We start from the raw sequence: 18254 nt of genomic DNA on the forward strand, positions 1-18254 counted from the left end.
TACCACTATCTCCTTCCTTAACATCATCATGACTCCTCCTCCTCCTTTACCCACTCTGTCTCTCCTCCATATATTATACCTTTTATCTATGTCTATTTTTATTGCCTCATTTAACTTTGTTTCCACCAGGCATACAATATCTGGTTCTTCTTTCTTTATATAATCTCTTAATTCTAATTTAGTAGATAAAATCCCATCTATGTTTGTATACATCATTTTTAATCTCTTGTTCTTATCATTTTTAGTTAAACTTGCTCCATTTTTTCTCTTCTTTCTCTTTTATATACCATTTCCTTATCCTGTCTCCTATAATTCTCCAAAAAAAAGCCTTCTTCTCCTCCTCTGCCCATTCATTATTTTTTTTCTCTTGCTTCTGCCACCAGTTCGTTGTGTCTCTTCCTTTCCTCCTCATTTTTATTTTTATATATATATATATATATATATATATATATATATATATATATATATATATATATATATCTTTGCAACCTTCTGTTTCTCTGAGTTTTGTTTTTCTATATAGTACTTCTGCTGCTGCTTGTGATTTTAGTAATATCTTAATTGGCCTCACTGTTCCTTCTTGATATGGTCCCATTCTATGGATTTCTTCTACTTCCTCTTCTAAGTTCTGTCTATCCTCGTCATTTAGATGTTTTAGTAGGTCTTTTATTGATTTCATTTCGTCCTTTTCCCTTCTTGGTCTATATTTAATTTTTTTTTCTTTCAGTCCAAAAATAATTACACTTTTTTTTCCGCAATTTCTCTTACCAAATTTTCTTTGTGTGTATTTACCTAGTTGTAGTTTTACAGGGCCTGGGCTTTATGCTCGTGTGGCCCCGTCTCCATATCTACACTTATCCAATCTTACTTTAAAAGTATGCACACTCGTTGCAGACACTACTTCTTCATTTAAACTGTTTCACATCTCAATACATCTTTGCGGGAAACTATATTTTTTAACATCTCTCAGACATCTTCCTTTTCTCAGCTTTTTAGTATGCGATCTTGTGCTTCGGATGTCATATTCTTCTCTCAGGATCAGTTTCTCATTATCCACTTGGTCCATTCCGTTGATCAATTTAAAAACTTGTATCAGATCTACTCTCTCCCTTCTTTGTTCCAGGGTTGGTAGATCCATAGCCTTTAGTCTCTCCTCATATGTCATCCCTTCAAATTCTGGAACCATTCTTGTAGCCATTTTTTGTAGTCTCTCCAATTTCCTTGTGTTTCTTTTTATGAGGGGTCCATACTACTCCTGTATATTCCAATCTGGGTCTTATTATAGTACTTATCAATTTCTTCATAATTTCTTTGTCCATTTAGTGAAATGCTACTCCAATATTCCTTAGCAAATTATATGTTTCTCTAAAAATTCTATCAATATGGCTTACTGGTTGATTGTTTTCTTCCATTGTCACTCCTAAGTCCTTTTCCTTTTTCACTTTCTCCAGTTCTACTCCATCTCCCATCTTATAGATTCCCATGGCTCGTCTTTCACTCTTTCCCATTTCCATGACATGGCTTTTGTTCACATTGAATTCCATTTCCCACTTTTTGCTCCATTCCCATATATTATTTAGGTCTTCTTGCAGTATTTCACAATCCTCTTTTTGCTTTATAACTCTGCACAGTTTCGTATCGTTAATATAAATGAGGAAAAGTATTGGTGCCAATACTGACCCTTGTGGCACTCCGCTTTCTACTGCTCTCCACTTGGACTTCATATCTTTAACTACCGTCCTTATTTCTCTCCCCCTCAAATAATTTTCTATCCATCTCAATGTGCTTCCTTTTAAGCCACCCTTCTCCTCTAACTTCCATAGTAATCTTGCATGTGGCACTTTGTCAAACGCCTTTTTAAATCCAAATAAATACAGTCAACCCATCCCTCTCTCTTTTGTATTCTATCAACTATTCTAGAATAGAAACTCAATAAATTAGTTACACACAACCGTCTTTTTCTAAAAACAAATTGGCAATTTGATATTAATTTGTTGTCTTCAAGGAACTCGATCCATTGTTTCTTTATTATTCTTTCACACATCTTGCATATTACACTAGTTAGTGATACCGGTCTGTAATTTAAAGGTTCTTCCTTCCTTCCACTCTTATATATGGGAACCACCTCAGCTCTTTTCCATTCTACTGGTACTGTTCCATTTTGTATTGAGCATTTTATGATGTTGTATATAGGACTTGCTAGTTCTTCCTTACATTCTTTCAGTATTCTGGCTGAGGCTTCATCTGGTCCCATTGCCTTGTCTTCATCCAGTTCCTTCATTAATTCTTTATTTCAAGCTTGTTTACTTTAATCTCTTTCATATAGACTGTCTCTCTATTACCCTGTGGCCTTTCAAATTTGGATTCCTTAGTAAAGACCTCCTGGAATTTATTATTTAATAGTTCTGCCATACTTTTTGGGTCTTCCACCATCCCGTTCTCTCTTTTTAACCTTTCTATTGTTTCTCTTTGTCTAATTTTTCCATTTATGAATCTATAGAACAATTTTGGTTGCTCCTTACATTTTTCGACAATGTCCTTTTCAAAGTTCTTTTCCTCTTCCTTCCTCACCTTAACATATTAATTTCTCGCTGCCTTGAAGTTTTCCTTATTTGCTGGATTTCTATTTTTCCTCCACCTTTTCCATGCTCCATCTCGTTTCTCCTTTGCCCTAGCACACCTTGCATTAAACCAATCTTTCTTTCCTTCTTCTTTAGGTGTATATTTCGGGACATATTCCCTGACTTCTGTTTTATATATTTCCAAAAATAAGTTATATTTCTCTTGAACCATTTCTGAGTTTTCCATCTCCTCCCAGTTTACGTTTTTAGAATAGCTCTTGAGGTTCTCAATATCAGCCTTTCTGTAGTTTAATCTGTCTCCTTTGTATGAATCGTCTCTATCTTCCTTTTTCCCTTTTCTATATCTATTTCTAATATTACATGGTCACTCTTTCCCAATGGGCACTTATATCTTATATCATCATTCATTAGTATACCCCTTGTAAAAAGTAGGTCCAATCTCGCTGTGTGTGTGTGTGTGTGTGTGTGTGTGTGTGTGTGTGTGTGTGTGTGTGTGTGGTAATGGTGAGCAAGGGGGAGTATGTGATGGTGGTGGTACATGTGGACCACCCTGTGAAGGATTAGCATCCTGGTGCATAAATAAAACAGCCCATAACAGAGTTAACCATATATATTCCCATCAACAGGGAGTGTTGCAGGAGGTGGATTCTGATGTGTTTGTGTTGGTGGATGGGGAAGGTGATGGGGATGAGGGCTTGGTGGCAGCAGCAGGGGCAGTTTCCCCTGACATCGCACCCCCGGCCATTGAGGAGGATGAGGCAGAGAGTGTCATGGCCTCAGCTCAGGACCAGAGAGAGGAGGAGCTGCAGGTTGGTTTTAGATCTTGTTTGTTTTTGTGTTAATTTGTATCATTAGGCAGAAAACAAGATTACTTATTGGTCAGTCATATCAGTTCAGTTTAGTTACTTATCCATGCTAACATTTTCGGAGCAAACACTTATGTTCTTTTCATACTGGCCTAGCCTTACCAAAACTGTTATGCCTTTCCTTCACATTCCTCAGGTGTTTTGGTCATACATCGTGGGCATGCTCACCAACCTAGACTCTCTGCCCCTGGAGCGTATTCATGCCATGCTCAAAATGTTTGTCCAGGGCTCCGTAGAGTGTAGTCCCCAGGAGCTGAGGGACTTCTTGGATAGAAAAGTGCGCCAACACCACCTCATCTTCACCAATGGACTTTACAAACTTCCCAAGAATTAAGCAAGTTTCCTATAGTTTTCTGATTTCTTCACATTGAAGAGAACAATCGTAGTTTAGTGTTTAAGCATCAGTGAGTTGGTGCAGAAACTGGTATGTTGAGGAAACAAGCATGAAGTTTTGAGTCACTTGATGCTCTCTGTGATGGGCAATATGCATTATTTAAATTATTTGCCATATTGAAAATGTGTGGCAAATTAATTTGATCCATAACTGGCCAAGAAAATAGTGAAAAATCTGTAGCACTTCAATAGTAAAGTGTCAGACAAAATGAATTTATGAAACAAAAAGACAAACAAGATTACAAAGAGAAATTTCTGTGAAGAATCCTCCAAGAGAGAGAGAGAGAGAGAGAGAGAGAGAGGCATTGGTTACACGCTGGTTATTGGTGAGTGTTACAAGGTAACGTTATGGCACATTGTTCTTTGGTTTTGGATATCATAGTAGTGTACTTTGTCAATGCACAGTAGTTGGGTCATGTAAGGTTTATTGAATAAGAATTTCTATACTGGTCTTGAGAAATATTTGTCTTTAACCATTGTTCATTGTGGTTATGGCTGGGTACAATACTGAAAAGTATCATGATGATAACCTATAAGTTGATAACAAGAATCTTATCGGCATTAACTGAAAGCTGGGAGTAAATTTATTGCTCAATTACTGATCATTCCAAAATTCTGATATGAGCAGTAATGATACTGAAATCAAATTCAATGGATATATTGTCCCTTTATTAATAAAGTTTTAAGTAAAATAACTACATTTGGTATTGAAAATTGAAAACTTCAGTATGATTATGTTCCCAAAACAAAAAAATATTGATTATTGCTAGTTTGAAAGCAAAAATGTAGATGGTAATGATAAATTGTAACACAGGAAATATAATTATTATGTGATATTTCAGATAACCAATAATGCAAAACTGTATTAGTTATCTTGGTTAATTATCGGGATGTTGCCCACCAATGATTGCAGCAATAGTTTGTTTGGAATTTTTATTGTTTGTAGATATGGAATTATTATTCCATATCTACAAACAATTAAGGGAAATGTACTATATACAGTAGTTTTTGTATGAATAAATACTAACCTATCACAGTATAATTCCTGATATGTATTTCCCTTTTTTTTTTTTTTTTTTTTTTTTTTTTTTTTTTTTTGGTGTATTTTTCAAACTCATTCATCCTTCACCTCACCATCACACACTTAACATTTTTACCTTTCCTTTAGGACTGGCATCTTAGTTTCCTCTCTCTCTCTCTCTCTCTCTCTCTCTCTCTCTCTCTCTCTCTCTCTCTGATATACACAGACACACACAACATTTATATATATATATATATATATATATATATATATATATATATATATATATATATATATATATACAGGCAACCCCCGTTTAACGAAGGTTCCCACAACGAAATTTCGCTATAACGAAGGTTTCATTTAACTACCATCTGCTCGTTTAACGAACACCAAACTCACTTTAACAAAGTTTTATCCAGGTAATTTTTTTCCAAATTTAAAAGCCCCACTGTATCATGCAAGCTGACAGGCTTTTGAATACAGTACATCAGGAGCTGCTGGTACTAAGGCCTGCCTCAGGAGGAATCCTGAGACACCTATAGAATAAAGATCAAGATCAAGCCTCTCGTGGACAACACAGGCTCTGCCGATACAAAGGCCTGACTCAAAAGAAATTCTGTGTCACCTGTAGCATCAAGATCAAGATCAAGATCACACGCACCACTCACTGCCCAGTCAAAACATAACAGCGTCACCAGCAGCTCATCTTCCTTAGTTCAACTTACCACCAAAACACCCTGCTATGTGGCCTAACGTTCCTAAGAAGATCAGGAAGTGTCTTACTCTCGAAGTGAAGCTGGGTATTATTCACAGACAAGAGAGAGGCCAGAAAACTAATAACATTGCTTCCCACCATGGCTTGACTCCATCTACTGTCTACTATTTTCAAGTCAAGATACTCTATTAAGAAGGCTAGTGAGACCTCATCTTCCTTGCAAGCTAAAAGAACCACCAGAACTCATGACTCTACAATGGATAAAATGGAAAGCCTTGTGGAAATGTGGTACATAAGTTTTGTATGCAGTACCATGATGCGCACTTTGTTTACATTCCACAGGTTGCCGGTTAGTGTATTTCCCGTTTCACTCTCCCTCCCTTCATAAAGTTAAGATCATCAACATTATAAAGTTACGTACATACATACATTAGTGTACATTATAATACCTTAAATTAAACTACCTAAATATTTAACTTCATAATTTTTACTTTCATTAAACCTTTTACTGTACTATGATGCACTCTCACTTTGCTTACTCTCAATGGAAGTTCAAATCAGGGGTTATACTTGTTATAATCGGTTCGCTTAACGAAGTTTCGCTTAACGAAGTGTTTTATAGGAACGTAACCTCTTCGTTAAACGGGGTTATATATATATATATATATATATATATATATATATATATATATATATATATATATATATATATATATATATATATATATATATATATATATATATATATATATATATATATATATATATATATATATATATATATATATATATATATATATATATATATATATATATATATATATATATATATATATATATATATATATATATATATATATATATATATATATATATATATATATATATATATATATATATAGAGAGAGAGAGAGAGAGAGAGAGAGAGAGAGAGAGGATGTAATGGGCAGGAGTCTTTCTCTAATGCATATCTCATTGAAAGTCATAGCTAACTGTAGAAACTCAGAACCCAGCAGATCATGCATCTAGAAGCATGACTGCAGAAAAACTGTAAAAGTTTGATCTGGTGGAATGGCCTTGAATTTCTTTGGCAAAATAGTGAACTAGATAACAAGTTATCCCCAGTACAGTAACACTCCACTTAACGAACAGGATAGGGAGTGTCAAAGTTGTTCATAGAGCGAAAATTCGTTAAGGGGACGTAATTTTCCCATAGGAAATAATGGAAATAGAGGGGATGCATTCTGGGCTGGTCCCCAACATACCACATGGGTTAAAAAAAATATAATATATATATATATATATATATATATATATATATATATATATATATATATATATATATATATATATATATATATATATATATATATACGTACCTTTACCATTAATAACCAAGTATCCCCAAGTTTTTAGTGAAGAAAATGACAATACAATGGAAACATGAGAATTCATGTAAAATCCCTACCTAGTGTCTGGGTCTTCTAATATATGACATCTACTGTAAACAATACTGTAAGTAATCACTCAACAGCACACACTGGGACACTGGACAATGGACACTGTGGCTCCAGCTGACACTATCACAGCCACACTGACTTATTTACCCCAGTTGAACCGCAGATTGGAATAATATACTTGTTCAAACATTCGCAGTTCCACTTCAAATAAGGATTTGCACCCTTAACCCTTAAAGTACGGTGATTGTCTCAGGACGATTGTAGCGTCGCATGCGGAGAGGCGGGGATCGTTCCCTGAATCGTGATTTTTTTCCACGCTAAACCTTTGAATCTCTCCCTCTCACTATTGGTCCTGGGGTAAGTGGAGGTATCTGGCATCTTTTCTCGCTCACCTCCTTGAGCCTTGAGACATATATTCCCTCACAATAGGTCATCTTTTCCCATTTCGAGGCAACATCTGGCAATCCCCGTGACCCGGAGGGAGGAAACGGTACTCCGAGTGATGTTATGTCAGTGTTACTAGGTAATGACATTGAGGACAGTGATAATGGAGACTGATTTTTTTTACTGAGACAAGAAAGTGAAGACTGCAGTAGTGATTCTGATAGTGATCTGGGAGACGGAGACCAACCCTCACAGCGACGTTCATAAACCTCCTCACGTAGCCTATTCCCATCGAGCAATGCGCTGGTGTGTATCACCCATGGTTGCCTCTACAGGACAGTGCTTGTCGGCCAAGTCACGTGAATCCCATTGCTAATAAGAGTTGCCAGATTCCAATTATAGAAATCCACAATACTTGTAATATGTGGTTTCTTTTTCTTTTCCTGTTTAGCACATCATTTCATATATCTGAGTTCGCATATTCTTGACATGAAAGTGCAAAAGTTCCTACTTTTACATCAAATGGCACCAATCGCTATCTGTGTAGTTTTCATTGTTCGCCAGCTGGTTTAATTCACAAGTTGGTCCTGCCTATCGCGCCGAACTGTCGCCCTTGTGGAAGCCCTATTAAAAAAATATATATACAGATATCCATGCCTACATACCTCATAATATAAACATTTGGTTATTTATCTATGTGTCTGATTGAAAATGACAAAAATATGCAAATATATGTTCCTAATGGTGCAAAGTATGGATGTACCAGTGTCCCATCAAAATATTTTTTGTAAGTCTAATAGTACATATATACCTTATCACAAAATTGTCAGAGTTTCTGCATGGGATAATGCTCCACTCAAAAAGCGTAGAGCAAATATCACTGAGTAGCATTTATAAAAAAAACAATTTTTGGAGTCTGTGCCGAAATAACCTGGCCAACATTACCGAAACCGAATTTTCCTAACTGAATCACAAGCAAACTTGGTATGCCTTTTGATCTCAGAAAGTTTCTCAGAGTTGGCACTGTCCATTTTCTAAGTTCATCCTCACTAATATCCATAGTATTATCCATAGTGAAGTCGTTGTGTAGCGAGTGTGGCGATGGCTCTTAACACGCTAGATTTGTTTACGTTTCGATAGAACAATCTCGGTGCATGTTAGACAATATCCTCTGTACTGTTAATTTCTTAAGACTATTAATTGTTGTGATTTTCTGTATGAATATAATTTATATTAATTTTTATGGAAAGAAAAAGGCATTAAAACTGCGCTTTACCTATTAATGATCTTTTCTATTTTTTGTCCCAGAAATGGAGATGGTAAAGAAGAGCGCTCGACATATATATAAACATTTCCACTTTTTTAGCTTATATGCCACGAGTACATTCTTAGAAAGATTATAACTATTTTATTAAACCATTTAATATTTACAAAACGTGCAGAAAAGTACGTTCCAGTTGACCAACTTGCTGTGAAATAATTAACCCATCTGGCGGTTGAAGCCACCTACATAGCAGATCGCGATCGATCCCATTCAAATGCCCAAAAAGGAGAGAGAGAGAGAGAGAGAGAGAGAGCGGTGTTATCGAAGCTTGGGAGGTATTTCTTAGTGGCAGGTTCTGCCATGGGTTAGGGGAGAATTTTTTTCATATGCAATAACTTTGCTCTCAGAGGTCATAACATGTTGAAAGCTACATTGTTTTACTCAGAATAACACAAAGAAATATGCTTTTATAAGGAAGAAATATTTTTAGCATTTTTGACAGGTGTGATTTTCCCCCGCTTTAACAGACGGAAAGTAATTAAGGGTTAAAAGTGCAAACATAGAGCACACCGTACTTCTGGTATAAATTCAACCAAGTTACAGTGAATGAGTGGTTTACAGTTTTGAGCCAATGTCAGATAAACGTTTTGACATGGAACACCACCATTTGTCAAGTACGATACAATTTATTCACAACTAATCGAATAATTCTCATTAACAATTTGCACACAATATCAAGTGGTGTAAAACGCCAAGATGAATAATATATTGCATTGTACAACATAATATATGATGAATGGCACCAATCGCGATCTGTGTAGTTTACATTGTTCGCCAGCTGGTTTAATTTACAAGTTAGTCCTGCCTATCGCTCCGAACTGTCGCTCTTGTGAAAGCCCTATTAGAAAAATATATATATATTGATATTCATGCCTACATTCCTCATAATATAAACGTTTGGTTATTTCGCTATGTGTCTGATTGAAAATGACATAAAAATATGCAAATATATTTTCCTAATGGTGCAAAATATGGATGTACCAGTGTCCCATCATATTATTTTTTGTAAGTCTAATAGTACATATATACCTTAGCACAAAATTGTCAGAGTTTCTGCATAGGATAATGCTCCACTCAAAAAGCGTAGAGCAAATATCACTGAGTAGCATTTACAAAAAAAAAAAAAACTATTTTCGGAGTCTGTGCTGAAATAACCTGGCCAACATTACCGAAACCGAATTTTCCTAACTGAATCACAACAAGCGAACTTGGTATGTCTTTTGATCTCAGAAAGTTTCTCAGAGTTGGTACTGTCCATTTTCTAAGTTCATCCTCACTAATATCCATAGTGTTATCCATAGTGAAGTCGTTGTGTAGCGAGTGTGGCGATGGCTCTTAACACGCTAGATTTGTTTACGTTTCGATAGAACAATCTCGGTGCATGTTAGACAATACCCTCTATACTATTAATTTCTTAAGACTATTAATTGTTGTGATTTTCTGTATGAATATAATTCATATTGATTTTTATGGAAAGAAAAAGGCATTAAAACTACATTAAAACTATTAATGATCTTTTTTATTTTTTGTCCCAGAAATGGAGATGGTAAAGAAGAGCGCTCTACATATATATGAATATTTCCACTTTTTTAGCTTATATGCCACGAGTACATTCTTAGATAGATTATAACTATTTTATTAAACCATTTAATATTTACAAAACGTGCAGAAAAGTACGTTCCAGTTGACCAACTTGCTGTGAAATAATTAACCCATCTGGCGGTTGAAGGCACCTACATAGCAGATCGCGATCGGTCCCATTGGGCCACAGGTGGTACAAGAGTTTAGTGGCTACATACTAGAGACAGGCGGGGAGCCAGCCATTCACAGCGAAGGTGCCGCGTTCGGTCCCTCACCCAGCAAATTCAAACCTAGAAAATTCGCTAAAATGGATGTGGTTGTACGTTATGCGGACTTTTTGGTCTAACTTTATATAGTACGTTAAACCGGAAATTTGTTAGACGAACGTTCGTTAAGCAGAGTATTACTGTACAAGGTCATAAATGAAAATGATCATGGAGAGAAGAAAGTTGTATGTCATGCTGTAGCACAACAGCCACTTAGTATATTGCAAAGATTATAATATTTTTCTGATTGGTTCAAAGCAAAGAGGGCAGTTGCTGTATGCCTTAAACTCCTAAAGAACTTCAAAGGAAAGGATAGTGGCAGTAACAAAGTCAAAGAAGAGAAATATAAGCAAGTGAGTATAGCAGAAGTTGAAGAAGCAGAAAGGGAAATAATAAAGCAACTGCAACTAAAGGCATTCCAAACTAAAACTAAATGTACTGAAATTAACTGCAAAGCATAATTCACAAGTTAACCCTTAAACGGAAATGCCCAATTTCACTCACACTAATTGTGTCCTGACTCCACTATTACCCACTGCAAATATATATATATATATATATATATATATATATATATATATATATATATATATATATATATATACATACATACACTCGTGTATATATATATATATATATATATATATATATATATATATATATATATATATATATATATATACACTCGTATATATCTATATATATATATATATATATATATATATATATATATATATATATATATATATATATATATATATATATATATATATATATATATATATATATATATATATATATATATATATATATATATATATATATATATATATATATATATATATATATATATATATATATATATATATATATATATATATATATATATATATATATATATATATATATATATATATATATATATATATATATATATATATATATATATATATATATATATACTGTTACAGTCACGCCACAGCTGCGGTTAACTGCTACAGCTCACTAGAGTGTTATCCTGGTATGATCGCCAGTTTTGTTACGGTCAGTACAGTGGGGAATATAACACTCCACAGAGTCCCCACCACTATAACTCACAGCAGCCGTAACCCTCAGGTTCTTTCAAGGTCGCCAACAGTGTATAACTTCCCCCCACTGTAAGGGAATCTCCTTAGCCACTCCTTCTCCTCCGGTGCCCAACCAAGTAGAATTTATAAATGGTAGATGCTATGTGTAACAGGGCGAGGCCTTAATACCCCCTAGAGAAACCGCCCACAAGGACAATTCCACCCACTTCTCTATGAAGTATTAATGCCTCTCTGCACGCCTTGCCCACAGACTGTGATAAATCACAGGCTGGGACAACACGTGCAGTATATTACTATACTATCTATTTCTACGACAAGTGCTGCCTAACACCTGTCAGACTGACACCCCTAGCCTATGACTACTACAATATATGATGTGTACAGCACATCCGGTGGTGTACACACAAGCCCAGACACCACCTACGGGTGACAACAGCCACACAGAGTCCAGATACTCGTCACAGACAAGTCTGACGGACGAGATCTACGCACCCACGGGCCGACAGTACGAAGCTTCTCAGCCTTTCACTAGCGTGCGTGGCTACAACCACTACAATACAGTATACTACTGATACTACACAAAAGATGATGGGGGCACACAGCCGCCCACCAAACCCCACTGGTGATTACAGCCACCACCAGCAACAACGGGACGAAACAATAACGCGTCCCTCCGCGTCGCCACACCCGAGTGAACGAACGCACAAGAAAATGCAGCCAAACCAACTACACTTCTCTCAGAACAACAACCCGCTGTTCTATAGCCCCGGTCTAACCAGTAGCAAGCCAGCTACTCAAGGGAGGGCACAACTCCCAGACCGATGACTAATGAGTACCTATTAACACACAGCCCAGCAAACACGTCTCTTCCTGTGCCCAGAGCGCACGTGTTACCTCAGCTGAAGACAGTATACTACTGATACTACACAAAAGATGATGGGGGCACACAGCCGCCCACCAAAACACACTGGTGACTACAACCACCACCAGCAACAACGGGACAAAACACCAACGCGTCCCTCCGCATCGCCACACCCGAGTGGACAAACGCACGAGAAATGCAGCTCTAACCGGCCACACTTTTCTCAGGACAACAAGCTTGTTGTCCTACACAGCCACGGTCTACCGAGTAACAAGCCAGAGCTACTCAAGGGAGGACACAACTCCCAGACCAATGACTAGTGAGCACCTAGAGAAGCCCAGCAACACGAATCTCCCTACCCTGTGCCAGACCACGAGAGACGTGTCCACCTCAGCTGAAGACTTCCCTGGTACTGAGGCGACGCTCGCAGGCACAACAAGATGGTGGAAACAAAGAGAGGGCGGTTGGCCGCACAGCGGAACAGCGACAGCCCGCGCTTCGGGCCACCATACTATAGGCATATAATAAAATAATAAATTAAAGGGGAAACAAGGCAGTGCCCCTCACAATACACTCGTGTATATATATATATATATATATATATATATATATATATATATATATATATATATATATATATATATATATATATATATATATATATATATATATATATATATATATATATATATATATATATATATATATATATATATATATATATATATATATATATATATATATATATATATATATATATATATATATATATATATATATATATATATATATATATATATATATATATATATATATATATATATATATATATATATATATATATATATATATATATATATATATATATATATATATATATATATATATATATATATATATATATATATATATATATATATATATATATATATATATATATATATATATATATATATATATATATATATATATATATATATATATATATATATATATATATATATATATATATATATATATATATATATATATATATATATATATATATATATATATATATATATATATATATATATATATATATATATATATATATATATACTGCTTAACAAACATTCGTCTAACGAATTTCTGGTTTAATGTACTATATAAAGTTAGACCAAAAAGTCCGCATAACGTACAACCACATCTGTTTTAGCAAATTTTCTGGGTTTGAATTTGCCATGTGAGGGACCGAACCCAGCAGCTTCGCTGTGATTGGCTGGCTCCCCGCCTCTGTCTCTAGCGCTCCTGGTGCTAGTATTGGCTGCCTCTGTCTCACTTTTTTCCACTCTGCAGTACGAAGAGGCCTCATCACGACATTCAAACATTACTACACATGTTGCACACTGAGGGCGACTAATGTAGCACTGGCCGTCTGTGGGGTCTCTGTCAAGGGCTTCTGGTGGGAGTTCAACGTCAGGGCTGCCATCGAGGACATCACCGCTGCATGGGACGAGGTGCAGAACAACACCATGAATGCGGTGTGGTGAAAGGTGTGGCCAGAAGTTGTTCAGGACTTCAGAAGGTTTGACCCTATTCCCCACCAGGAAGACCTGCACCAGGAAATAGTTGAACTGGCCAATTCAGCTCGTTTGTCGGCCGAGGGAGAAGATGCCATCAACGTGGACAACATTGCTGAGCTCGTCCAGTCCCACACTGATGACCTCAGCACAGAGGACTTAGTGGAGCAACAGCAGAAGTTAGCAGCTAGGGAGGAAGTGGAGGAAGAGTCGCCTGTCCCGAAAGTGATGACACTCGCTGACCTGATGGCATTGGTGCAGTCAGGCCTCAATTTCATTGACGTGGTGCTGACCAGGGATGGGAATACCGACAGGAGCTTCCAGGTCCGGACAGCAGTGCAGGCCTTGCTGCGTCCGTATGAAGAATGCCTGCGGCAGAAGAGGGCAAGAGGAAAGCAGACAAACATAACCAAGTTCTTCACTTCATCTGTTGCCACCTCCTTGCCACCTCCCTCACCCTCGCCAGAAATGGCTGCCAAGCACGTCAGGAGTGTCTCCTCATCACTTACCTTACCTCCCTCATTTAGCAGCAGCAAGGAGGATGAGATGTGAATTTTTTTTCCGTTTTGTGTTAGTGTTTTTTTTGTGTTAGTGTTTTTTTTTTTGTGTTAGTGGTGGTAGTGTGTGGCGAGTGCCTCTCCACCACTTCCCTCACCTCCCTCACTTAGTAGCAGCAAGGAGGATGAGACGTGTTTTTTTTTCGTTCTGTTTTTTTTTTCTTTTTGTGTTAGTGTGTTTTGTATCAATGTTTTGAACATTTGTTGTAAAGATAGTCAATAAAACACCTCTTGTTTATTAATATACAATTTTATTTAACCCATATAGTATGTTGGGGATACTTGGTTATTAATGGTACAGGTACGTATATATAATTTTTTTTATTAACCAGTGTGGTATGCTGGGACCAGCCCAGAACGCATTCCCCCTACTTCCATTATTTCCTATGGGAAAATTACGTCCGCTTAACGAATTTTCGCTCTACGAACAGCTTTGACACTCCTAATCCTGTTTGTTAAGCGGAGTATTGTTGTATATATATATATATATATATATATATATATATATATATATATATATATATATATATATATATATATATGTATATATATATATATATATATATATATATATATATATATATATATATATATATATATATATATATATATATATATATGGATCATCTTTATTGAATCACACTTGATCAGATCTGAAAAAGAAAACATCTTGTCGGACAATGAAAGTAAAAATATACAAATTTGTTTATACTTAATTTTCATGATTAAAAAAAAAAATATATATATATATATATATATATATATATATATATATTGAAAAAAAAGTGACTTTGCCATATAGTGCATAATTAAGAATTCTTTGTAAATAAAAATAAGAAAATTGAATATTCTCTAACTAAAAAGGTTGCTCTTCCTAAGAAATAGAGTATTGTTATGCCCATTGATCCCTGCGTCACCACTGTACGTCACCCACAGCTTCCACAGCCACGACAGTTAACTCACTCACCCTCAGCGGCAGACCAGGACAGCAGAGAACGGGGCGGCACAGGCACAGGGATAATCTTGGCGAAGGTCCATGACTAGCGAGGGGTAGCAAGGTACACTTACTCACCAGAACTCAGACAGGCAGGAGGCAGGAAACACTTAGCACAGCTTCTTAAGTTCATTTGGGTGCAATACAGTACATTATCAGGTAGTACAAGGTGATACACAGGACAAGAGCGGAGAGCGGAGAACACACACAGCGGTCATAAGCAGCGATGGAGAGGAGAGGACAGGAGCAGGAAAACGGACTTGTGGTAAAAGAGCGATGGAGGTAGACCAAGAACAAGCTAGCTGGAGTAGGCTGGGGACCGCTTATATATTCTCCCTGCCCCCACTGCCATTCTGCCATTGGCTAACCCTTGAGCCAATCACGGATGACTTATCCACCTGCATCCTATTCCTCAACACCAACACTGCAACCAATTGCAGCGGTGCCAACAAGATAGCGTTGCAATCGCTACCTTCACTACTCTCCTCTGCGTCGCCGTAACACTGCCCTCCCCCACAAAAATAGACGTCCCAACTATTCATTGTCACTCACACACATAGTCTGTCCACCACTGCAGTCTTTTTCTCGTTCTGAGGGGGCGAGATACACACGGTACACTCTCAGCCTCGTTCTCTGGACCCTCACGCACGTTGACAACACACTCCACAACATTGTCTATTTCAACATCACCCTCCACCTAGTTGTCGCTCCTCACCTCACTGTCTGGCAACGAGGGTGGTCCTTGTTGGCCCCATGTGAAGTGTCTTTCCTCCACAGCAGCCCACAGGTGGTCGACATGGGGATTGCCGCCTACTTGTGCCATTGCCCAACTTGTAGGTGACAGCCGAAAGTCGTTGCAGAATGGTGTACGAACCTTCCCAGTAGCTCTGCAGCTTCGGAGCGAGGCCTCGTTTCTTGCAGGGATTATATAGCCAAACTCAGTCCTCCACAGCATACTGGGCGTCCCTGGCTTGCCCCACGAGGCGAAGATTACTCGACACCTGTCGCCACGTGACCTCCATCCGCTGTTGCAACTCTGCTACAAACTCAGGATCCGTTTGTAGTAACTCCTCCCCAGGTGGTCGTCCAATAGCCAGGTCCAGAGGGAGCCGCATCTATCGGCCAAACATCATCCGGGCGGGACTGTAACCTGTGTCTTCCTGCTGTGCGGACCAGTACATATACCATCAAGGTAAACGACAGCCACAGGTTCCAATCTTGCTGGTCAAAGCTACAGTATTTGGCCAGTTCTTCCGCCAGCGTCCTGTTAAAACGCTCCACCATGCCATCAATCTGGGGGCGGAGCAGGGTGGTGCATGTCTGGTGGACCATCAGTAGTTCACAGCACTGTCAGAACACCCTCAACTGGAACTCCTGGCCCTGGCCCAAGTGCAGCTCTCCTGGTATGCCAAGCCTGGTGAAAGTCTCTTACCAGTACTCCAGCTACCGCTGCCATTCTGCCATTGCCTCACCCCTGAGACAATCACAGATGACTTATCCACTTGCATCCTGTTGCTCACATCCGGTTTCTTCTCAACATCACCACTGCAACCAATTGCAGCGATGCCAACAAGATAGCGTTGCAATCACTACTTTCACTACCCTCCCCTGCATTGTTGTAACAGTATAATTCCTAAATTGTTTCCCATTTGTGGTGCTCTGACCGATTGAAAATGAAAAAAATTTTGTTTCATTTTCATAAATAAACAGGTATTTAAACAAATAAATAGAACATACATACCTACAACATGGTTTATCATGATAACTTTTGCTTGAATTATTATTACGGCGGTGCATGGGGGGGCGTTAGTTATGGTAGTGAAGTTGGGGTGGGGTGGTAATATTGAGAGAGAGACAGGAAGTGGGCACTGGATGTGCATGTCCATGCAGGTGGATAAACCAACAGTGATTGGCTCAGAGGTGAACCAATCACAGCATTGCAAAGGGGAGGCAAGCTGTATAAAAGGGGGCCCGCAGCCTGCTTGCATGCTCTGCTCTTGGTCCGGTTGCTTGCTGCTCGCTTGTCCCCACTCTCGACGTTCACCCAGTCCTCCTGTGTGAGAACAGTCTTGTTCTCCGTCTCCGCGCTTGCTCTTTGTATTACTTTGTTCTGCCTGATATATAATGTGTTGTACCCAAGTAAACTTAAGGGGACTTAAGAAGCTGTGCCAAGTGTTTCCTGTCTCCTGCCTGTCTGATTGAGTCCTGTAAGTGTACCTCGCTCCCCTCGCTAGTCACGGACCTTCGCCGGTGTTATCCCTGTGCCGGTGCTGCCCTGTCCTTTGCTGTCCTGGTCTGCCGCTGAGAGTAAGTGAGTTATGGTCGCGGTTGTGGAAGCTGTGAGTAAGGACCTTGGGAGTGGTGTCCCTGTTGTGTGAGCGGCCATTGTAACAATGGTGTCAGGAGTTTTGGGATAAAGTTTGGCTAGCGAGGTTGCCGAGTACGCGTGAACATTGGCAGACTCAGACGTGAAAGGCAGTGAGATGCCGGAAGGCAGTCAGCCAGGTTTGAAAAGGCTGGAGAACGGTTGGGAAAGACTGGAAAACAGGTTGGAAAGGCTGGAAAACAGTTGTGAAAGGCTGGAAAACAGTTGAAA

General features: G+C 38.0%; 2 protein-coding genes across 4 annotated transcripts in view; both read left to right on the forward strand.

Annotated features, from left to right (window-relative positions):
* The window catches only part of LOC123500117 (anaphase-promoting complex subunit 2-like), a 91045-nt gene extending 86162 nt beyond the window's left edge, over window positions 1–4883 (forward strand). For 2 of the 3 annotated variants that reach the window (XM_045248780.1, XM_045248781.1), the window contains exons 13-14: window positions 3209–3391; window positions 3585–4883. In XM_045248780.1, the coding sequence (XP_045104715.1) occupies window positions 3209–3391; window positions 3585–3782 (381 nt within the window). In that variant the 3' untranslated portion in view covers window positions 3783–4883. Of the gene's footprint in view, window positions 1–3208; window positions 3392–3584 lie in introns of those variants that run through there. The other variant, XR_006673180.1, reaches the window with a different exon arrangement.
* A 7621-nt stretch (window positions 4884–12504) lies between these two features.
* Window positions 12505–14659, forward strand: LOC123499939 (tigger transposable element-derived protein 1-like). Its single transcript, XM_045248471.1, has 4 exons — window positions 12505–12591; window positions 12915–12954; window positions 13884–14068; window positions 14135–14659. The coding sequence occupies exons 1-4, from the start codon at window positions 12505–12507 to the stop codon at window positions 14657–14659; spliced, it is 837 nt and encodes a 278-aa protein (XP_045104406.1).
* Window positions 14660–18254: the final 3595 nt, after the last annotated feature.

This window comes from Portunus trituberculatus, chromosome 50, assembly GCF_017591435.1.
Source record: "Portunus trituberculatus isolate SZX2019 chromosome 50, ASM1759143v1, whole genome shotgun sequence".
In the NCBI taxonomy this organism is placed as follows: Eukaryota; Metazoa; Arthropoda; class Malacostraca; order Decapoda; family Portunidae; genus Portunus; species Portunus trituberculatus.

What these genes read in the sequence shown, in the direction of transcription:
- LOC123499939 (XM_045248471.1), top strand. Translation starts at nt 12,505, where the DNA reads ATGACTAATGAGTACCTATTAACACACAGCCCAGCAAACACGTCTCTT. An exon ending in TGTTACCTCAGCTGAAGACA is followed by an intron (nt 12,592 to 12,914) that starts GTATACTACTGA and finishes ACCCTGTGCCAG; the next exon opens with ACCACGAGAGACGTGTCCAC. An exon ending in CTCAGCTGAAGACTTCCCTG is followed by an intron (nt 12,955 to 13,883) that starts GTACTGAGGCGA and finishes TCCACTCTGCAG; the next exon opens with TACGAAGAGGCCTCATCACG.